The following is a 24319-nucleotide window of genomic DNA, read 5'->3' on the forward strand; positions in this document are numbered from 1 at the left end:
CTTCTTCTCACGAAACCTCATGCTGTATATTGTACACACACATGTACATACATGCATATATCCGTACATATACATACTCGCATAAATACACGTGTGTTTGTGATATACATATACATGCACATGTGTAGACAAAGATGTACGTAAACATATATGCATACCCACAAATGTACACACACACATGTACGCACACACCATCATCATCAAAATCATCATAGAGAAGTAAGGCTGGAAGAGACCTCAAGAAATCATTTAGTCCAACCAGGGATCATATATACATATGTATATGTATACACATATATATATATGTGTGTATGTATATATATATGTATGTATGTGTGTATATATATATATGTGTGTGTGTATTTATCTATATCTGCTTTGGTTAGTCTGTAAAGTGCAAATCTACCCTGCCTTCCACTTGCCCCAGCCTGATGGTCTCCTGGTTTAATGTGACATGCCATGGCACTAGATGGCGGCATTGGCACACGTTCCACGATCTCTTCACTAGAAGGGGGTTCCTTGCTCTGGGATCCTGTGCACAGAGGAGCATCCCCTGGCCAGGCTTTCCCCTCCCCTACAGGAGACAGAAAACCGCTCCCCCATTTTGCCGTGAACTTTAAACCCCGGCTCCCACCAGCCTGGCAGCAGCAGCAAAGCTCCCAGGGCTAGATGTGAAGTCACCTGTAAGATGGTGACAGTGGTGGGGGGACCCATGGAGCTGGTGCCATGCTCACACGCAAAGGTGTGAGCAGAGCCACGCAGTGAAACACTGTGTGGGGGCTGGGAGAACTGGCCCCTTCCCATACTCTCACCTTCACGGGCTTCATCCTTGTATTGGCATCAACCCACTGCTGACCCCTCCGGAGGTCTTGCAAACAACCACAGACCCTTGGAAAGATGCGGCTGCCCCCGGGTGGTGACAGATGCCCCAAGCCCCTGTCCTCCCCCTTCAGCAAACACTTACCTACTGCAGAGGCACTCAGTGGAACTCACCGCTGCAGGAGACCAGGAAGCTCAACGTAGTGCCTGGGATTAAATCACTAGAGCTGGCATCACCCAGGGCTCAGGAGGAAACCTGGCATCTTGTTTCAGGGCACTACCCTAATGTGCCCCACCACACAGCTCCCCACCCCGGGCATTTTGGGATGGCTTTTACCTCATTGGAGGCCTCCAAGTCACCTGGTCACCACCATGTAGATACAAAAATCTCACTGCTACAGAGCCATGGGCCTCAGGTATTAAGCGCCTCCTCTACCTCTGTGCATGGGGTCTTGGCTTCTGAACCTCCAGGGGACACAGCCAAGCCCCAGGTTCGTAATCCCAGAGAAAGGAACGCCCTGCAGCTCGCGGTGTGACCCTTCCTTCAAGGAGATCCTAGAGTCTGGCTGCTACTACTGCCTGCTGGCATTTCTGCTCAGGGCAGGAGCCTGGAGTGAGTGGGCTGCTTCCCTCCCTGGCTTCCTAATGAGAAGCTCACCTGCGTTTCCCAATGACTCATTTCAATCTGGACAAGAGTTGGGGGAAACAAAAGAAATGTCCATTGTTGCCCCATGCAGTGAGCCACAGAGCTGGCTAAACAACTGTCCTCCTTTTGGATTTTAAGGAGGAAAATATTATACACATGCACACATATATATACCCTCAATTTTCCCTCTCTGATCAGGCTGTTTTGGCCCACCCCAGAAGCAGTGCAGTCTTGCAGCACGCTGCAGAGAGCAGAGCAGAGCTGGGGGATCCAGTGCTTTGTTCCATTTAGCTCAACATGAATGATCAGCACCTGGAGTCAGTGGCTTCACGGAGAGATCATGTCATGGGAGCATAACAGACTCACCCATGCTCCCAGGCCCTCGCACCACTCTCCAGACATCATCTCCCCCATCCTGGCTTCATTTTTCCCCCTTACCTGCCTTTGGTAGCATCTGATATTTTCCACCTGGAGGAAGGCAGCTCTTTCCCAGTCAAACCAGTACAGACCCTTGGTGTCAAGTGCTGTTGGCCTAAAGCTGCTCTAAAACCATGACAGAACGAGCCAGGCTGCTACAGGGCACTTGACGCTGCCTCCACGCCAGGGGCTGTACATGGAGCAGGATGATTTCAATTCAAAATCCCAGCCCGGGGATCCCAGCTCCGCATGCAGCCGTTTCCTGCTGCTCTCAGCATCCAGCTGGGCCCCATTGCCCGCAGGGTCCCACCTCCCTCCCTCCTTGTGGAAATGAACCCACAGAGCCGGGAGGTTTATGTCAATAAAGGACATTTACTTTGTGTGTAACATCACCACGACCAGGGACAGTATGAGGTATCCGAGAAAAACCTGTGGTATAAAATGGACACGTCTTTCCAATGCTTTTACAGGCCAAGAGACTTTGGTTGGGGGGCTGGGGCGGGGGGTAGCACAGTCACCAAACAAAGGAGGAACATTCAAGTGAAGAGGGAATAATGTACTGCCCATCAAACAGGGTCTCAGAGCACCGGGTTGGGCTGGGGGGACCGGCTTTTTTCCAGATTGAGAGCCACGGAGAGGAGGGGGAAAGGATCCCGAATGATTTTGCTCGTGTTTCTCCCCAGGGATGCGGCCTCTGGGTGGCTGGGGCATCGCACCATCGAGGGGTGAGGAACAGTGCCACAGGCTTGCAGGGAGCAGGAGAAGGAAGCAGCTGGGGGTGTGCCTGGAAAGCCAGAGATGGTGCCATGAAGCACTGGAGACCCTCCAGCGTACAGCACACAACAGCCATCGCTGCCTCAGGGGTCTGGGGAGCAGAGGACACCCCAGCCCTGTGCCCTCCAGCCCCTGCTCCACCCCACACCAGCTCCCTTCCCACCCCAGGTCCCCCACGGGGAGAAGGGAGGCCTCCCCTGTGCCAGCCCCTTCCCCGCAGCCAGCATCCTCCCCAGGCAGGGTGGAGAGGGCAGATGGCAGAGGGGGAGGTATCTCCCTCGGCCCCAGGCACAGGGCTGGGCAGATGGGGGCACGGAGGGCCACGCTGGCAGCCGTGGGGACAGTATCTGGCAGGGAGCAGATGGACAGACCCCGGCTCTCCCTTCTTCTTGCACCTGGGCACTGGGCACCCCAGCAGAGTCCAGCACCACCCATCAAACCTCCTGGACCTCATGAGGGTGCAACTGAGGAAGGATTATCTCCCCCCTGCCCTGCAAACCCCTGGGCTTGGCCCTCAGGCTGAGGTTGCAGCTGGCAGCCAGGAAAAGCAGCACCCCTTCCTCCCGCAGCTCTGGGGAAGGAAGAAACCAGCAGAAAATAAAAGCACTGAGCAAACAGCTCTTTTTTTTTCTTTTTCTTTTTTTCTTTTTTTTTTTTTGGGGGGTGGGGTTGTAAAACAGCCTCATAAATGGAGCTGCCGAGGGGTGGAGGCAAGAGACACAGAGCAGGCCCTGCTGGAGTAGCTCTCGAAGAGAGCTGCTCTCCAGAGCAGAACGGCACTTAACCATCACGCAGCCTCTGCTTTGTCCCCGCCATGCTGGGACCCCGGCCTCTCGGCCAGTGGCTCCTTCCACTAAAGTGCATTATATTCTGGGCAGACACATCACAGGGCTGGGGTGGGATGGGAGAGGCAGGGAAGGTCACCGAATCCTTCTCGGGGAGTACAGGGGACGCATTTAGGTCACTTCACTATTCCAGCAGGCGCGGGGAGGAGGCCACGGCCCCATCCCCTGCCCCCCGGGAGCTCCACAGGATGCAGCACTTAAGAGACAGAGAGAGAAAGAGATACAAGCCATGCAAAAAATAGAGATCGATATCTAGGGAGGCACATCCACGGACACGCACACACACACGGAGACGCCTTGCAAAAATCTTTGGTATCTTTGGTGCAAGAGACAAAGTGAGGTAGAAGTTTCCCGCTGCCAGACAGAGTTAGAGACTGGGCGACAAGTAGCTACGGGGCAGGTGGGGGATGGCGGGGGTGGAAAATGGGGCTGTTTCTCTCCCCTGGGAGCAGTGGGGTTCAGCGGCGAGGGGAGCGCAGCACCCGACGGATCCAGGCAGGGGCTGAGTCTCTGCTGGGCAGGACTCCCCGGGACACGGCACCCCTGTGGGGATGACCCCCGAGATGCCCCGGCTTTTCCAAGGGGCAGAGGGTGGCTGGGTCCGAGTGCAGGCTGCTCTTTGTGGGTCGCTCTGATCTCCTGACGGGCTCGGTCTCCCTCCACGCCGCCCGCCTGGCCTGGCTACCCCTGGCACTGCGCCCGGCCTGGGGAGGGAAAGTCACAGGCAACTTCAAAGCCTGGAGCTCCCGGAGGGCTCAGATGTGCAGACAGATGCAGGTCCGGTCCGAGGAGAGGCCCTGATCCTGAACCCAGGGGGCTCCGCTGGGGTGGGGAGGCTTGGCTGTTATCCCCCAAGGGAAGGTGGCTCACAAGGCCAAGGCCAAGCCTGGGACAAAGATAAAGCCAAGGCCTGGTGGGTTTTGCCAACAGCCTTCCAGAGCCCCAGATGGGGGCCAGGGGAAAGGAGTTTGTCTTAATCTGGATTAAAGGAGGAGGCTGCTTAAAGCAGGGGTCTGTTCTAGAGTCATTCCACATGCCAGCAAGCCCTGATTGGTGAACAGAAGTGCCTATCAGAGATGGGAGGGGCCTGTGAACCGCATAGTTACCCCGATCCCACCTTTGAAACCTCCACCCCGAGCCCCCAGAGCAACGTGGAGGGGTCCAGACCCTCTGTCACCATGAGAAGGGCTCAAGCAGCCTCCTGCCCAGTGAATTGTAAAGTGCCTTAGCCCCATGCATTACAGGTGGGGAAACTGAGGCACGGGGCAAGGAGGGGCTATGCACCGTGGAAGCTGCAAAGGAACAGGGTGGGGGCTCTTAGCCCTCACCGGGGGGGGGCGCCCTACTCTGCAAGGCGGACACAGCCCCAGGCAGGGGCAGGACCCAGGCGTCCGGGGCTCCCTGCTCATCGCTCTGTCCCCTCAACCGTGCTTCCCCTCCCAGAGCCCAGCACCGAACCCAGGAGTCCTGCCCCTGCGCCCCCACAGCTGTGACCACTGGGCCTCATGCCCAGCTCGAGGCAAGAGCCAAGCCCCGGCTCCAACCGCTGGATGACGCAGCCCCCCCACGCCCCTCCCCAGACAAGGGCACAACCCAGACCTCCGGGCTCTTCACCAGGCAGCACCTCTGGGATGGGGAAACACCTGGCTCGTGCAGGGCCGCACCCCCCACTTTTTGCCCAGCTGGGCACTTCCACAGGGACCCAGTCACCCTGCTGGCACCAGCTCACTGCTGATTTACATCCTCCGAGGGGCCAAATCCTCAGCAGGCCTCACGGGGTATAAATCAGGCCCAGGGCCCAGGCAGAGGATGCATCCTGACCCCCTTCGCGCCCCCCCCCCCAGCTCCAGGCCCCCTGTTTCCCATCATGCTTTGGTGCAGGCCACAGCAGTGCCAGGGGCGTGGGCGGGCGCAGCGGGGGTCCGGCCGTCCTCCATCCACTTGTCCAGGCTGCGGCGCCGGGCATTCATGAAGAAGTTGCTGACGGTGGAGAGCTCGAGGCCCAGCTGCTGGGCGATGGTGAGCTGCAGTTCCTTGGAGGGGCGCTGGTTCTCGTGGAAGATAGCGTGCAGCGTGCGGCGCTGGATGTCCGTGAAGACCAGGCGGTGTCGCTTAGGTGCGTGGCTTCGCTCGGCCTTGCTTTGCTCTTGCTCTTTCCGCTTGCAGGCTGCAGGGTCAGGGGTAGAGCAAGACAGGTCAGACATGCAGGGGGCTGGGGAGCAGAGGGGCAGAAACCCCCTGCCCTGGGGAATCTGCCCCCTCCTGGGGTCCATTCTTGTCTCATGGACCACCCTCCCCCCCGCCCCGAGCCCTCTGGATGGGATCAGCCAGGCTGCATCAGGTCCCATCCTGCCCCCGGAGGAGGGGAGTGCCCCACGGCAGCATCCCAGTTGCTTTTCCCACCGCTGTCTCAGGTGCCTTCACCCCATGCCAGGCCCCAGGGAGAGTGTGGACCCCTCCCCACCACCCCACTCCGGGGACTGTACAGATACCTGCTGCACAGAGCTCTCCATCTGGGGACAGTGGGAGGGGAAACTGAGGCATGTGGAGGCGGGGGGCAAAAGGATAAGGCCAAGGTTTCCTGGCAGGGTGGTGGCAGAACTGGGTGTGCTGACTGCCGGGCAGGGGGCAGGCAATGAAACCCAGGAGTCCTTGCTCTCCCCCCACCCCCTCCAGACTAGAGTAGGACCCAGGTATCCTGCCCCCCCAGCTGTAATCACTACACCGCACCCCTTTCCCTGAGCAAGGGGCTTCTAGTCTCTGCCCTCCCTGCTCTACCCATTGCACCCTGCTGCAGGGGGACAATGCTGACATCACCGCACTGGCCAGACGACAGCTGACCACAGCCGCGAGGTCCCAGCATCCTCCCAGATCAGCACATTGGTGCAGGCAGCCAGGAAATGCACTTGGCTGCAGAGCTGGGCTGCAGCCCGGACGCCTGGGGTCTCTTGCTGGGGGGTATGGTGTGTGTGGGGGCGGGGAAGCAGGACACCTGGGTGCTATTATCCAACCCACGGTGTGGGCCTGGGCAAGGCCCTCGGGGGGAGAGTCCCTGGGGAGTTTCCAGGAAGGCACCTCGGAGGTGAATGGGAAAGCGGTTGCCTAAATCCCCTAGATTTAACCCTTCTCCCCTAGGTTTAACCTAGGTCTAAATCCCCTAGGTCTAACCCTTTAACCCTACACCGCACTCCAGGGCAGCAAGTCGGCTTCAAGATGCAGAGGCCACAAGATAGGAAGTGAGATCAGGCGCCTGACTTCCCTAAGATGCATCTCTCTGCCCCGGGAGCCTGCCCGGGGTGAGGGGATTCAAAGCCAAACCCCATTCACACTGCCAGACTCCTGGGTCCCAGTCCCACATGGCCTCCCACTCACTATGGGCTCAGCCCACCCCCAGGCACATGTCTCTCTGGAGATGTCTAAACCCCCTGGGCTCCACCCAGCCCGGCCAGAGACCTCAGTTTCCTCAGACAGTTTTTCCCACGAGTTGCACAACCACAAATAACAGCAGTATTCCCCCGCCCCATCCAAGCTGCTAGTAGCTGCAGTTGATATTGCACCCGGAGTTGGGGTAATCTGGGGGTCCCTGGGCTGCCCCTTAACTCTTTGCTTCCTGGATCAACCATGGGGCTGGCAGGGGCCTCTGGGGCTTCATACAGTCCAGGCTGGATCCGCTGGGGGTCCCAGCAAACCCTGTCACTTGCCCGGCCTCCACGGGCCCCCCATGAGACAGCAAGCCCTACTCCCAAGCCCTTAGGCCCAAGGCTTCCTTCACCACCAAGACGCACAGCTCCTGGCGCAGGCCATGCCAGCACCAGGGGACCTGCCCCAGGGGGAAGCAGTGGGAAGCACCTGCCTCCGCCAGGCACCGTGAGAACAACCCCCTGTCCAGATGTGGCACTGCTTTTTATCACTGTGATCTATGGGTCTGTCTTGGCGCGGAGACACGAGCGCCCAGCCTGCCCCCTCCCCATCCTCCCGCCCCGCGCTGCGCCTGATAGAAAATATTGATCAGAGCTGAGCGCAGCCAGCAACAGCAGCCGGTTTCATGTTAACCCTTGCCAGGCTGGGCCGAAGGAGATGTTGGGGGGAGCACAGGCTGCAGCTATAACCCAGGCCCTGAGCTGGACACCCCCCACCAACACACAGCTCCAGCCCTTGATTAGCCCCGCCACTGCACTCTGGCCCCACCCCCTTCCCCCGTGGTGGCAGCAGGATTGGCTGGAGAGCAAGGGCTTCAGGCTCTCTCCATACTCAGGCAGGCACCGGACCATCCTTTGTTCAGACACCGGCTTCTGCAGGGGGTTCAGCTCCTGGGCTGGATTTCACCCCAGAGCCAGCTGCATTCAGCCCGATCTGCAGCTTTCAGGGACCCCCACTGCACCGTCACAGGGCCCTCAGCGATCCTGGGGGGTGGCAGTGGTGCCATGACAGGGGTTATCCAAATAGTCCCAGGGGGCACCCGCAGGTCTCTGCAGTTTGTTTAGAGTCAGGTGCCCTGGTCTCACCCTGGCCTGGGCAGTACCAGGGCCCTGTGGACATCAGTGGGTCCCTGCCCATTACCGGGGCATTCAGAGCTGTGAGTTCAAACAGGCAGCCCAAGGGATTTAGGTGCTTGGATCCCTTCCACAGCTGCTCCCCAGGGATCCCAGGCCTGGAGCCGCAGGCTGGAAACCCGGTGGAAGTCTGCCATGTCACTGCCACTGCCATGGCAGGTGACATCACGGCCAGGACAGGGGTTGCTATAGCAATGCCACCAGTGCTGGGGGGAGTGGGTGGAGGGGCACAAGACCACCCATTCTTCCTCTTGGACCCGAGGGTGCAGGTTGCCCCTTTAAGGTTGCTAGGAGGCTGGATGATGGGTGACATCACCCCCAGCGGGCCTGATTCTCCCAGATCCCGGCCCCGCGTCAAGGCGCCAGCACAGAGTGAAGGGGCCTAACGCACGCTGCAGACTTGGCCCTGGCTTGGCCTAGATGACACGGGGTGGGGGGAGCAGGAAGAGCAGCTAATTTTGGCAAATCCAAAATCGATGCTTCCCGGGCAGAAAAGCCCCTGGGGCCAGGGGTGCAGGGGATTGTGGGTAGCTTGCTACCAGCCTGCGACTGTCACTGCCCATGCGGGGAAGGAGGGGGGGGAAGAAATCGATGGCTTCTCTTAAACGAAGCACCCCGAGATAGCAGGGGGCACACTGAGAGGTCACCCCTGCCCCCACCGCCTGCCTCCAGCATGGGGCTCTGACAGCCGTCGCCCCCCTCCCGCAGCCCCCAACTGGGGTGGAGCCCAGGGGTCCAGGCTGGCAGGCCCAGGCACCTCTCCAGAGCGCCCCCCCCGGCCCAGGCATCTAAGCACTGGGCCACATGCGCCTCTTGCTGCAAAGAAGGAGCACCCAGAAGTCCAGCGCACATCACACAGGCCACATCCTCCCTGGAGCAGGATCCATCCTCAGCTCCAGCTGTTCCCGTGTGTGCAGCCACAAACACCCCCCACAACCCCACCAAGGCACCTGGCTGGGTGCTGTAGGGAGATGGCTCGGGGACTGTCCAAGTCCCTAAAGCCTTTGGGCGCTGATAGACATCCCAGCCTGAAATTGTAGGGCCGAGGCGCCCCAAGCGGTGTCCCACCTCACAGTCACCCCTGTTCCAAGCACTAGAGCATGGGCACAGCACCCAGGAGTCCTGGCGCCCCAGTCCCAATACATTCACCTCACCTTTGCAAAACCCAGGAGTCCCTCCTGCTGTAACCAGTGCTCCCTGCTGCCTTGTGTCCCCAGGGCAGTGTGGGTGGAGGGGGGAAAGGTGATTCCCATAAATCTCCCCATCGCTCTACCTCCTGCAAAGGGCCTTGAGCAGGCAGAGCGGGATGATGATTTGAACTCCTCATCCTCCATGCCCCAACCGCTGCACTGCTCCATTCCTCCCTAGCACCCACAATCCCCACAGCCAAGGCCCAGTGCAGACACACGATGTATTGACCCTGGAATAAATTGTCCTGACACTGAAATACCAGGAGATTGGACACCTGCCGCACCATCTCACCCCACTAGAAGGTCAGTCTCGCGCCAGTATAAGTTGCCCTGGCGGACGGCAGGATACGCTGGTATGAGTTCTCCCAGGGTAACGGCCGTCTGTCTGCTCGACTTCACCCTGAATTAGCCCTCTGCTCAGGGCAACCGGCTCCACTGCCTCCTCATGGCCAGGTGCTGCAACAGCATCCTGCTGAGCCACAGACGAGTGTCCGCTCCTTCCTCTGGTTACTTTGGAGTAAGCTTCCAGACCAGGTTGTGCCAGGACCTGGGTGATTTGGGTGATGCCTCTGAGCCAAGCCCAGGTCAGGATGGGGCATTCGCCACCCTCCCCACCATCCCCTGCAAATGATCATTTTGAAGTCTCCCCAGAGCTTTGATTGCCCCGGGCAGTTCTCACCCTCTGCGTCTGGACAGGGCCTGTTGCCCTACAGCAGCCAGAGCAATTGGGTATCCTTGTCCCCCCAGGAATGACACAGCAGGGGTGCGAGGAAATCCCCCAGAAGACGGTCAAAAGCCAGGCGCTAGGTTCTCTGCACACCAAAGGGACCTGGGCACAGAGACAGGGGCTGGCTGGGGCATAGGGGTGGGGCAGAAATGCCAGCACCAACTCACCCTGGGCTCTTGCACTGCTTAGAGCAGCCCTGGGGCTGCTCCTGTCTGTGCTCTGGTCCCCTGTGTCCAAAGCAAGTGCGGGATAGCCCAATGCAGCACACTGCAACCAGGCTGGGCCCAAGCTTCCCCAGGAAGCCAGGCCACCGGGCAGACCTTTACCCAGGCAGCAAGCAGCACCCTGCAGCGGCTGCCCTCTGGGCTGTGATGAGTTACAGGGACTCAACCCTGAGTCCCATGTGTCCAGCCTGGATCTAGCCAGGGGGGTGGGCACAGGCAGACAGAGTGGTGCCCCCACAGAGCACTTCACTGCCTGCTGCAGAGTGCCCCATGCTCAAGGGGTTTCCATCACTCCCTCCCATCCCTGCAGGATCAGGCCCCTTGGGCTTCCCCCTTCCCAGCAGCCTGGGTCCCCACAGCCTGGGTCACAGCGGTTGCAGCCATCCCCTAGCTCCCTGAGGCTCCTGGATTCTCCCTCTGCCAGTGTGTTGTCTGGAGGCAGCTACTGCAAGGGAATGTGGTGCCAATCCTGGAGGGCTGGGGTGGGCACGGTGAGTCTGGGCAGTGCCCAGAATGGCTGCCCTGAGCTTGGGGTCTCTCAGCAGCAGCCCAAGTGCCCCCAGCCTGCTGGGGCTGGCCAGGACATACCAAACACCTCCCCGTACATCACAGCTTTGAGCTGGATGCAGCCCTGTGTATACTGGGGATCACAGGATATGTCACAGCCCAGGGGCTGCTTGTCTTGTGGCTGCTGATGGGGGTTTTGAGTGTGTCCCTTGAAGAGGGAACAGCCAGCCCTCCTGAAGGAGCCCGTTCATCGCTGTGTTTGCCCACTAGTGACGGGTGTGCAAGGGTGATCACAAGAGCCAAGCCACAGACAATCACACAGGACAGCATTTGCCCTGTTTCACGCCAGGCCCAGGAGCCGCCAGACCAGAGACATGGAAGGGCAAGACGAGGTGCAGGGAAGCAGAGCGATGCACAGGGAGAGCAGCAGCCCCACAGCCTATCCTGCATGATCTCCAAGCAGGGGTCTGCTGCCTCGGTGCAGAGAGGAGTTGGGGGGCAAGAGGTTCAAGGAGACCCCAATTTATCCACCCCAAAGCAAAGCAACCATCCCTGGGCCTGGAGAGGGGACCTGCCTACCCCGTGTCCACCCACCAGCCCTTTCCTGCCCTCCTGGGCTTCACTCTCAGCTGCCTCCTGCCAGGAGCACAGAGCTGGGGTGCAGCTTTGCAGGACCCAGGGGGCTGGATCAGACCTGATCGGGCTGATGCCAAGGGGCTGGAGTGACGGGAGTTACTGCCAGGGCTAGGCTGGACCTAGCTTGTGGGGAGAAGGGCCCTGTCCCTACACCAACACTTTTAAGAACCAGAGCCACCCACGGGGTCCCCACCCTCCCCAGCCAGCAGCTCACCATGGGCAGGCAGCCCATCCCATCACCATCTGAACCCGCGGCTGGGCCAGGGCCTGAGCTCACCATGGACAGGCTGGCTCCTTCCCTCCTGACCCTGCTATGTGGGAACATCCTCTTCCTTCCCCTGCTGCTGTCTGAATATTGCCCCTGCCTGCTGTCAAGCCCCCATCATCTGGCATAAAACATGAGACCCCCCCGACACCTTCCCAGGGGAGAGGACCAGGCTGGACTCCAGTCCCAACCCTTCCCTGGGGTCCACAGAGCCCCCAGAGTCAGGTGGGGAAGGAGTGAGGGGCCTCGTCTGCAGAGATTCAAGGGAGATAAATCTGGCTAAGCTCTCAGCTGCCTGCAGCTGGATGTAAGAGCCCAGCTCGGCCGTGGGGCCAGGCAGGAAGGGTGGCCAAAGCCCTCCAAGCCCATGGGGGGGAGGAAGGGATGAGTGGCACTGACTTCTGTCCCACCCGTCTTCAAAGGCATAATGTGGCTGCATCACTGTGCTCCCCCCGCCACACAACAGCGGGGGTGGCTCTGGCCACGAGCTAGACTCGAACCCCAGGTCCACCACAAGATGGTTTCACTGCTCTACAGCCCCTCTGTGCTTGGCATGGCCTGGGATGGAGACAGTCCTCCCCCACATCCAAACCCATCCAGAAGCCCACGAGGACATCTAAGCCACTGGGACTTAGGCACCTGCCAGGATCTGCCGGTGTCTGGTTTCGAGCCAGTCTAAAGAGGCTGAGCATTGCACAGTCACCCCCAGCTCAGCACGGGGCCCTCATGTCTTCCCATGAACAATTTACCCCCCACAATCTCATCTGGGGGCACTGATTCCTTTGATGCATGTGGGACCCCACAGGGCCTGGCCCAGGCCCTCGAGGACTGGAGAGATCACATTCAACCCAGAGCAGCAAAGGATGGGGAGATTTTTGCCGGGAGGGGAGGGGAAAGGCATAAGCCCCTTTAACATCATAACGGGGAGTGAGCGGATGCTAGTACCCCCCCAGCAACAATCCAGGGCAAAGCTGGAGAGAGACACTGCGTTGCCCAGAGGCTACTGGTGCAACCCGCAGTCTCTGTGCATGCGGCTGCAGCCGGAGAGCCAATCCGCGGCTCCAATGCACCTCCTTACTCGCGCCCCCGGTGGCTTTATCCAGGGCTCGCCTTCTGCAATGACATGAGAGGCCTGGTCTTTGCCATTGGTGACTCTCACCAGATCCATCCCTGGCTCGCCCTGTATCGTCCCTGGCTGGCTGCCTGCCCAGGCCGGGGTTGGGGGGAATAAAAGATCTTACCTTCTAACCTTAGAGCAGCCATCCGCTGGAACTCGGGCTCCTGCAGCCATCGCCACATCCTCTTGAAGGTCTCCCGCCCGGACTTGAGCTTGCTCCAGGGTTTCGGGTTTCTGAGAAGGTCCGACAAGGTGCCCTGGGATCGGCACAGCACCCGCTCGGCAAAGATGGCCTGGGGGATGCTGTAGCGCTTGAGCTCAGCAATGATGCGCTGAGCCACCTCCTTGGTGTTGATCTCCTCCAGCTGGCTGGACAGTACAGCTGTCTGGGTGGACAGGGGTGGGTTGGGCCGGGAGCTGGCATCTGCCCGGGGGTGCCCATAGTGGGGCTGGCTGATGCTGCCAGGGGAGCTAAGGGCCGAGCTCTGGGAAGGTGATATCTCCCGCGAGAAGGGCTGGTCCATGCGGGCGAACATGGCAGAGTGGGCGTCAAAGCCATTGGCGCCCACCATCTTCTCGCCGCCCAAGTGTCCGGCCGAATGGGCGTAGCTGTGCATGGGCGGCAGGTTGGGGCTGGGCAGGGAGCCGAGGCCCTGCCCCATGCCCAGATCCTTGTGGTAGGGGCTGTAGAAGTTACCCCCCGAGCCCAGGCCCCGCTCCTCCCTCATCAGCGTGAAGCTCCCGATGACGTTGCCCACGGGCAGGCACTGGTGTGGGTGGTGCTGATGGTGGAACTTCTCGTGCAGCGGCTGCAGAGGCGTCAGCGTCGTGTAGCTGCTGGGGCTGCCCGTGGGCGAGTCACCCCCAAAACCCAGCCCAGGGTGCAGCGAGGAGGCCAGGGGGTGCTCAGCCCGGTGGTACTCGCTGCCCTCCAGCACCGAGGCCACCAGCGAGGGCCTGGGAAGCGCGGCATGCAGGGCTCGGCCTTGACTCTGCATGAGTTCCTGCTCCTGGGCCGACAGGTCCCCGGTGTTCTCCAAGCCCAGCTGGACATTCATGGCTCCGGGCTAGTGCATCCTCTCTTTATTCGCTTGGGCAGTCATTAATCTCTGGCCTCTTGAGCGCGGGGAAGGGCCAGCAGGGTTGTCAGGGGCTGGGAGGGGACGTCTCTTTGCCTTGAACCAGCGGGGAGGGGAAAAGAGGGGAGACATCTAGTAGCAGTGGGGCTGTGGACTGGCAAAGCCACCCACCCAGCTCTTTGGGGATGGGAGACCAAAACAGACAGCGGGCAAAATGCCAACCCTGAGGAGAGGGAACTTCACTGTACCACCCCAAGCCCCCGAACAACCTGTTTATCTGGGATCGGGGATATTTCCCCTCAAGTGGCTCGAGGGGAGGAGATGGAGTCTAGCTTGGGTAGATCAATGCCCTCCTCTTAGCCCCCCAAACCAGAAAGGAAGTGAAGGCAGAATGCAGCTTACCTAGTGCTGGCAGCGGGAGCCCCTAGACATGCTTGCAAGGCGGAGAGCCTAGAAAACACATAGACAACAGACAAATCAATCGCAATGCAAAGGCCGGCGCTGCCTGAAGTCTTCAGAGAGTCCCTCGCCTAAGGCAGGGAGCTGCACCTGGCAGTCACTGGGCTTCAGGAACCGGCTGCTACCCACGATCTAAGGAAGCTGGAAGGCTGGGACCCAGCTCAGGGTCTCCTTGCTCAGTGCCATCATCTTTGTGTCTCCTGCACGCACAAACGCCCTCCCACGCACTTGCCCCCCAGCTCCAGCCAGCAGATCTGTGCATCGATTGCCCAAGCAAACCCATCGCTTGCCTGACAGATGTGCGAGCAGCTGCCAACCTCCTGTAACCCCTTCGGCCCCAGCGCTCAGGGGGCTGGTGGGGGGGGGGGTCTCACATGGGAGCTGGGGGTTTTGAAGGGAGGGGGATCCAGATTGATTTTGCAGCTTGCTGTCTTAAGTCGTGAGCCAGGGAACTCTGGACCCCCTTATACCTGCTCCCTCAGCACCTCATCCCCTGCATCTGCTCATCACCGCGGCTTCCCAGTACATCCAAGAGCAGCAGCACAGCCCAGTCCAGCTGACTGCATCTCCTCCCTAGGCTGTTTACAGTCTCCCCCTTCCTTCTGCAGGAGACCACAAATCAATCTCTATACAGTCTCTCTATACATTAACCTATAAAGACCCGGCGAAGTGAGATCAGTGCCAGCAGAGAGGAAACATCTATACAAAGCCACGGGCATTTCACAAACACCCACTCAGATGAGATATAGGTATGGATAACATACCTACATCCAAATGATATCCCTATTAGGTATAGATACTATAGGTCTATCCAATGAGCTCTAGAAAATAGACATACCCAATGATATACCTATATCAAGTGATATACCTGTAATATATATATAATATAGACATATCCAGTGAGATACAGATGTAGATAATGTAGGTATATCCAATGACTTGCCTATATTCAATGATATCCCTATTAGTTATAGAATTATAGATATTATAAGTCTATCCAATGAGTTATAAATCATAGACATACCCAATGGTATACCTATATCAAATGACATACCTATTAAATATAGGTAACGGGGTATCCAATGAGATATAAATGTAGATAATGTAGGTATATCCAATAATATCCCTATTACATACCAATAATACAGGTTTAGCCAACAGATAATATAGACATAACCATGATATACCTACATTGAATTAGGTATATTAGATATATATAATACAGATGTATCTAATGAGATGTAGGTATAGATAATGTAGGTATATCCAATTATATACCAATATCAAATGATATACCTATTAAGTATATATAATATAGATATATCCAATGAGATTTAGATGTACAAAATGTAGGCATATCCAATGATATACCTATATCCAACTAAATCCCCTATTAGATACAGAATTATAGATTGTATAGATCTATCCAATGAGATATAAATCATAGACATACCCAAAAACATACCTACATCAAATGATATGCCTACTAAATATAGATAATATAAGTGTATCCAATGAGATATAAATGTAGATAATGCAGGTATATCCAAGTATATCCCTAGTACATATCAATAATATTGGTCTATCCAATAGCTAATATAGACACATCCAATGATATACCTATGTCAAATGATATATCCATTAGGTAAATCTACCCAATGCGATGTAGCTATGGATACTATCCAAAGACCTATATCCAATGATATCCCTATTAGATTTAGATAATATAGGCATATCCCATGCTATACCTACGCGTAGGTACCCTAGGTATACAGGGAAATCAATACCAATGATTATATTCTTTCTATCTATCTATCGCTGCAGTTACGTCTCGATGTCTATCTACCATTTCAGTTCCAGTGTATATACAATATATAAGCGCGTTATAAAACATAACAGAACGGTCTATAACGCCGTGCCTCACCTGCCCCCAGGATACATACGTACCTGCCTGACATCTGCTCACCTACCTACCTCTCTGCAGCGCGGGCCGGACTCGTCCGCCCGCGCCTGCCTCGGTCCCTCCGTGCAGCCGCGCCCGGGTCCGGGGGGCCGCGAGCCGGCAGGGTCCCAGCCCCGCCCCGCCCCGGCCCGCAGCCCCGATCCCGCGCTGTGCGGGGCCGCCGCCGCCTCCCGCCCCGGGCGCGGAGCAGGCGCCGCCCCGCCCCGCCCCGCCCGCCAGCGCGGCCCCCGGGCCCGAGCGGCTCCGCCGCCCCGAGCCCCGAGCCCGCGGGGAGCGCCGGGGAGCCAGCGGGCTCTGCGTGCGTGCGTGCGTGTGTGTATGCATGCGTGTGCACGGGCGTGTGTGTATACACGTGTGCGTGTGCGTGCGAGTGTGATTTCTGTGCGTGTGTATACATGTGTGTGAAGCCTGTGTCCCTGCGCGCACGTGCGCGTGTGTATACATGTGTGGGATGCCTGCGTGTGCGCTGTGCATGTGCGCCTGTGTGATGTCTGTGTGCATGTGTGCGCGTGTCCACAGGTGTGTGCGCGCGCGCGCGTATGCATGTGTGCTATGTGTGGGCGTGTGTTGCGCGTGTGCTTGCGTGTATGTGTGTGCTGTGTATGCATGTGTGCTGTGTGCGCGCGCGCGAGCTCTGTGTGTGTGCGCGTCCGTATGCGTGAGTTGTGCCGCGTGTGTGCACGTGTGTTGGGTATGCGTGTGCGCGGCGTTGTGTGTGCGCGTGTATCCGGGTGTGCACGGGTGGGTTGGGTGCGTGCACTGTCTGGTGCCTCCACGGAGCCCCCGGGCGCCCCCAGGGGCATCTCCGTGCCCGGCCCCTCCGCACCTACCGCCGCCGCCCGGGCCGGCACCCGCGGGGGGAGGCGCTGCGGGGTAGCGGGGCCCCCGTCTCCGTCTCCGTCTCCGTCTCCGTCTCCGTCTCCAATGCGCGCACACAAGTACGCACACGCACGTGTGCATCCACACTCACCTTCATTCACCCGTACACTCACACGCGCACTTTCACGTACACATTCACACACACACACACTGAGCAACTGGAATCGGTGCGGGACCCAGTTCCCCCCGGGCTGCCCGCGCCCGCGCCCGCGCCCGGGGCTCCTGGGAGCCGGAACCCGGGGCCCCCCCGCGGGCCCGGCACCGCCCGCAGCGCCCCGCACCCGCCCCGCTCGTGCTGCCGTCATCGCCGCCGTCATCACCACGGCCACTAGCGGCACTCCTGCCACTGCCCCCGACGGGCACTGCCGGCACCGCGCTGGTGCTGTCCGCGTCCCCGTCGCCGCTACCGCTACCGTCCGGCTGTCATCATCGCTGCTGCCGCCAGTGCCGCTGCCACTCGCCACCGGCTCCTCATTCCCATGACCAGCGCCACGACGCTCAGTATTGTCACTGCTCCTGAGTACTGTCGTTCCCACGACTAGTATCGGCAGCGCGGCTACTAGCTGGCGCGCACTCCTGGGATAAGAATGACTGTTATCATTAGTATTACTGCTGGTTCCCATTATTTCTGTGGTCATCATGACTCTTATTATTGTTGCGACTTCTACTACGCTATTATTGCCATCATCACTAGTATCAGTCTTATTACTGCTAGGTTATCTTTAATTACTATGATCTTCATCGTTACTATCATTAGTGTTACTACAACTATGTTATCACCACCACTGCTAGTATCATTAGTCTTACCACTACTTTATCATTACTATGATCATCAACATTACTATTACTGTTACTACGACTACATTATTACTAGTATAATGTCACTACCACTTTGTCATTATTAGTACTAGCATTACCATTACTATCAGTAGTATTGCTACAACTATACTATTATTGCTGTCACCACTAGTAGTGTCAATAGTGTTACCACTACTTTATCATTATTAGCCTGAGCATTGCTATTATTATTATTCCTCATTACTATTTTCACTAGTGTTAGTACAAGTTTTTCATTATTCCTATAACCATTACAATTATTATTACTACTATATTATTATTACTATCATCATTACTAGTATCATGAATGCTACTTATCATTATTCCTACCATCAGCGCCATTATTATACTACTATATTATTATTACTATCATCACCATTACTATTATCACTAGTGGTACTACTATTATATTATCACCACTACTACTACTACTATGAGCAGTAGCACCACTATTATTATTATTCATCATTACTAGTATCACAGGGGTTACTACTTTTTCATTATTTCTGTGATCATCACTATTATTATTACTACTACTATATTATTATTGCTAACATCATTACTAGTATCACTATTAAAATTACTACATTATCATTATTGCTATGATCATCATCACTATTGTTACTACTATATCTTCACCATTACTGTTACTACATTATTACTACTATCATCTCCATTACTATGAGTGTTATTCCTACTACTATACCATTAGTGTGATCATCACCATTACTATTATCATTAGTGTTACTATTATATTATTACCATCACCATCACCATTATTATTAGTGTTACTACTACTTATTATGACTACTATCATCATCCTTATTATTACCATAATTATTGCTGCTACCCCTATTAGACTAGATCACTATATTATTATTGCTACTACTACTATTTTTGGCAGGCTCGCTCCTTGCCATCGAGATCCAACTCCCTTATTCTGATTCTATTTACAAATATGCGATTTTCTCGAGGGTTTTCCTCCCTCCTCCCCCTTGGAAGAAACGGGATTTGATTTCTGCAGCTCGGAGTTGGGTTTGCAGTGAGCGAGGGGCGGGATGGGGTCGAGCTCAGAGTCCTCCAGCAGCTCAGCTACACGAAGTCCGCAGGCAGCAGATGGGGGGAATTTAGAAGGTATTTCCAGTAATAACATGGGAAAACGGTTTTGGTTTTTTTGCTGATTTTTTTTGGTAGAGGAGGCGAACACTAGACGCAAACCCTCTACAGAAAGACGCCAAAATTCCGCTTCCAATTTCTATTGGAATCACGAAAAACAACCAACCCCCCCCGCCAAAATATGTCCGTCTCTACCAAAAATGCAGCATCCGCGCCCCAAAAGAAGAATCGTTCTCAATCTCTGTGCGTAGGGCGGATTTCGGAGACTGTAACAAGAGAGGCAAAACCCATTTAAATCCCAGGCAGACAAGGGTCTTTGGGGAAATGTGATCTCTTTTATTAGACCAAATAAATAGTTGGGGAAAAAATCTGTTATTAGACCAAAAGAACATTTTCCCAACTATTCAGTTGGTCTAATAAAAGAAATCCTATTTACCCAAGGAACCTTGTCTATGTCCTTAGATCAACACGGTTACAACCAACGCTCTCTAAATATCTGGGACACCTGAAAAAAATATCTACATCGAAATCCTGAAATGCCGTAACTGGGATGATCTACCTGGGGCTGTTCGGGGATGTGACCTCCTGACTGAGGTCCCTTCCAACTTTCATTTTTTATGATTGGAAAATTCTCATGCGCCCAAATGAATACAAAGGACCCGATCAATAGGCGTTGCAATGGGGACAAATGTTGGTATAGTTCATATTCCAATTAAACCTAATTATGAAATAGCAGCTTGCTCCTGAACACCTCCTGTGAAACCGCATCGGGCGTCTACAGAAACACTTAGAGGCATTTCTCTCATCAATTCGGATTTTAGCTCTACCGAACAGAGTTTAAAACACCATTTAGTTGATTAATTGCTTTTTATTGATCAATTGGCTGTTTGGCAGGCACATTGGCCCCTTCGCTGAATATATTTAAATACATTTCCCAGGCCATTAAAAGACACAAAATACTTTTAAAACACAAACGCGCGCACACACTTCGGTTGGCTCCCTCTTTATCCTATGATGAACAGATCAAAGGCAGCAATTACGAGCTGTTTTTGCGATCATTCACGAGGAGGAAATTAAATTGCGTTTAATACGATTTAGCCCCTTAAAAAAAAAAGAAAGGAAAATTGCATTACATAAATGTCATATTTCTCTCCCTTTAGGGCTTTTCAAAACAGCTTCAGGACTGTTAATGAAATGCCAGCCAAGTTTCTCCTGCTGCTCATCATGGAAGAAGGCTGCTATCCCTTAAATGAAGCTCTGGTACGTATATTTGGGGAGCTTATTTCGCTACCAATATGGGCATGTAAAAAAAATAAGGGAAAGACAGGGGGAAAATATAGGTTTAAATAAAAGTAATTTCACCTCGGAAGTAAACGCCGATCCAAAAACAATGGGGAAAGGACCGTTTAGGAGATGAAATAAAAATGCCCTTCTCCAAATAACTGGAATTTAATATTTTAGAGTCAACGGCATGAAGTTTCAGGTATTTATGCGCTCTGATCCAGGCGTCTGACGAATTGCCTTACACACCTGCCTTCGGATACAGCGGGTGCAGACAGAAGTGACAATTTCCCCCAAGATCTGGCCACAAAAAGCGGTGTAAAGCCGTGACCAGACACAGGTGCAGGGCGGCAACCCGCTTCCACAGTGGTGATGGTGACGGATGGTGCAAGCCCTGACTGCCAGCCTTGCAGTGCTCACTGGATCGTGTGCACACTCCACACACACTCGGGGGACACGTGTCCCTGCAGTCACACGCAGACGTGGTGATATTGACAAGATGTCAATCCCAAGTGACATTGACATGAAAAGCTGGGGGGGGGGATCCCTTCCCCCAAACCTCTCTAAATAATGTATAATGCAAAGTCCCTTCCTCTGCGTCTTGTTTCTCTGAGCATGCAGGTGCAGTCAGCCTCCCACCTCCCTGAAAAGAAGCTACGTTTTCAAATGAATTTTCCCCGGACATCTCAGGGGGGTTGGACTCGATGATCTTTTAAGGTCCCTTCCAGCCCTTAATTTCTATGATTTCTATGATCTCAGTGAACAGATCTGCTAGACGCAGGACAGGCTAGGTTGGTATCGCGGGGGGCTCGGGGAGGGGAAGGCGGAGATTTCCAAATAAAGAAGCCTGAGGGACGAGCGCAAAGTTTTAGAGAATATTTCAGGGCAGACTGCGAATACTGTATAGAAATCAATGAGCCCTGAATCGCCCGCCCCTGGGAGACACCGGTCGATATTAGAAGCAGAAATAGGGACCCGATTGCCCCGGGTTAATCGCGCTGCCGTGAAGCCGAAGGCAGTTAGTTCCCCTGGGTCTACAGCGGAGCAAGCCCGCTCCAAATCCGGCCCCTCCTTTTGCGTCTAGACTCCAAATCAGAGACAAAAAAGGGAGGGGGGGCAGCGGGGTGGTAAAGCCGAGCCAGCAAACGGGACCCATTGAAAACGCCGCGGATTTTCTGCGAGGAGGCAGACGACGGCGTCAATAGGAAAAGCCGAAGTGTTTGTAATTGCGCTGCCGCTCTGGGCATCTGGATGCGGAGGCGTTTCTATAGATACCTGAGCAATCAATGGGTGCGCGTGTACATCTGGGTGTGCGTGCGGACGTGTGGGGGGAGGGGCGTGCACGTCTGTCTGAGTGTGTGTGCCCATGTGAATGTGTGTGTGGAGGGTGTCCGCACGTGTCTATGTATGTATGTTTGTGCGCGCGCCGCATTATTTATATACTTAAAGTGCGACGAGTTAAATCATCTCTGCATATGCAAGTGTAGAAATTATATATATGTGTATAATATAAACTATACATATATTATTATATATAATAATATATATTACACACACACATATATATACACACATACATACATACAGTGTGTCTGTGTATATTATTTACACACTGAAGCGACGAGTTCTTTAAGGAATAATCGTTTAAATGTATAACATAATATATAAATAATATATGTATAATAGACACACAGAGACATACATACATACATGTATATTATTTATATACTTAACATACGACGAGTTCTTTAAATAACCATCTCTCTATGCATGCAAGTGTATAAATTATATATATGTGTATAATACATACACAGACATACATATAGTGTGCGTATATATTATTTACGCACTTAAAAAGCAACACAGAGTTCTTTAAATAATCATCTCTGTATTTGCAAGTGTATAAATAATATATATATAATAGAGAGAGAGAGAAAGAGAGAGACAGAGTGAGAAATGTGTCTGTATGTATATATATGACACATGCCTGTGTATATGTGCGGCATATATGTATGTTTGCGTGTATATGTAACATGTACCTCTGTGTCTGTGTGTATATGTGACAAATATGTGTCTATATATGTGTGTGTGTGTGTGTGTGACATGTCTGTCTATGAGTATGTATATTATTAATATACTTAAAATGTGACAAGTTCTTTAAATAATCATCTCTCTATATGCAAGTTATACACACACGTATGTATGTATATGTATGATGCACACAGAGAGACAGACATAGGATGTAGACGTAATATCTGTATCTCTGAGTACGGAACATGGATGTCTCTCTTGCTCTCTGTGTATCATATAGTTAAAATGCAAGGAGCTGTGTGAAGGAGCGAGGGCCCTGGCCCCGGCCCAGCTCTCCTCTCCTCTCCTCTCCGGCAGCCCCGGATCTCTCCGCTCGGCGAGGCCGGGCTGGGATCCACCTGGGATCCTTCTAAGGCAACTGGAGTCTCCCGCGACACCGCGATAAAGACAAGAGGAAAAATAAAGCCCCGAGGGGACACAGGACCCGGCCCCTTCCTCTCCATTTCTAGCCCCTAATGAAAAGCCGAGGGAATGAGCTACAAATCGGATCAGCCTGGGCCGAGGACCCGGGCTGGGAGGAGGAGGAGGCAGAGGCAGTAACTCGATTTCGCGGTTGACGTTATTCCCCGGGCTCCTCCGGGAAGTGCACCCACAGCGAGAGGAAGCAGCGAGGGGAAATCGGATTAGGCCGCTCTCCTCTGCAGCAGGATCAGCGCCCGGCGCGGCTCGGCTCGCACCGGGGAGCGGCTTCGGAGCCCCCATCGAGCCCGGCCCTTCCCTGCAAGCGGCTGACCTCTGCCTTCCCGCCACCTGGGCTGCCGCTGCTTTTTAACCCCCCCCCCACACACACACACACACACCCCTTGAGCCTTGTGTCCCGATCCACTCGATCCGCACCCCTCCCCCCGGGATCTCCCGGGACAGCCGGAGCTCACCCAGCCCTGGAGAAGGCTCGCGCTGCGGGCACGGGCACGGGCACGGGGTGTCCCCCCCACCCCCCCGTCCTGTCTGTAGTACCTGGAGTCAGCGACACCCCCGGCGCTCCCGGGTGCCCTGGGCCGGCTGTGGTGGGCGGGAGTGCTCCCCCCGGGACAGGGGTATATACACAGGGGCACACACACACACACACACGCGTAGATCATTCACACACACACCTATTATTTCATCGTGTGTGTGCGTTTTAAGGTACAGTGTGCGTGTGTGTACGTATGTGTGCGAATTTCAAGGCACTCGTGTGTACGTCCCTGTATTAGGTCTGCCTACATGAATGCGTGCGCGTGTGTGGGTGTGAGTTTTAAGGCACTATGTGTCTGTGTGTGCGTATATGCATGCGCGCATGTGTATTTTAAGGCAGTGTGTGTACGGGTGTATAAATGATCCGTGTGTATAGATATAAAATGATCTGTACCTTGGACACCCCCCCCACACACACACCATACCAGTGGATGCGTGTATACATACGTGATCTGTATCTATAGCCAACAACCTGTATGTGGGAGGTGTGTGTGTGTGTGTGTGCGCGTGTGTGTGTGTAAAGCTCAAGGTCCCGATCATTTTTTCAACCCTTGTGACCAGCAGGTCCCGTCTTTCCCACCCTCCCTCCCCCAGCCTGGGCTCTGCAGGTAACGGAGTTAATTAACAGCAGCAACAACACGAGGCTCCCCCGAGACGCGAAACCCGGCGGCGCAAAAGCCCCGCAAGGATCCGCGCGGAGCCCGGGGGGCTTCCCTCGCCCAGCCCCGGCCGCGGATGAGAGCAACCCGGGGGCAGGCGGTGCCGCTAAAAGAAGAAAAGCAATGAAAGAAAAGGAAAATACAGCAACATAAAGCGTAAGAGTAAAAACAGATCAAGGGAAAAGAAAAGAAAACAGAACCCTACAAATAAAGACAGAGCTAAAATAAATAATAAACACACACAATCAACCGGACAACATCAAGATAAAGGAAAACATAAA

At 54.8% G+C, this 24319-nt stretch overlaps 1 protein-coding gene across 1 annotated transcript; it reads right to left on the reverse strand.

The window, feature by feature from the left end:
• Positions 1 to 5366: 5366 nt before the first annotated feature.
• Positions 5367 to 13778, reverse strand: LOC149861223 (hepatocyte nuclear factor 6-like). The gene is made up of 2 exons (XM_090053730.1): positions 12845 to 13778; positions 5367 to 5668 (listed from the first exon to the last, which is right to left on the reverse strand). Exons 1-2 carry the CDS (start codon positions 13776 to 13778, stop codon positions 5367 to 5369), a joined length of 1236 nt encoding a protein of 411 aa, XP_089909856.1.
• Between the last annotated feature and the right edge of the window lie 10541 nt (positions 13779 to 24319).

The sequence above is a fragment of the Crocodylus siamensis genome, chromosome 6 (assembly GCF_052110815.1).
Source record: "Crocodylus siamensis isolate JL-2025a chromosome 6, ASM5211081v1, whole genome shotgun sequence".
NCBI lineage: Eukaryota > Metazoa > Chordata > Crocodylia > Crocodylidae > Crocodylus > Crocodylus siamensis.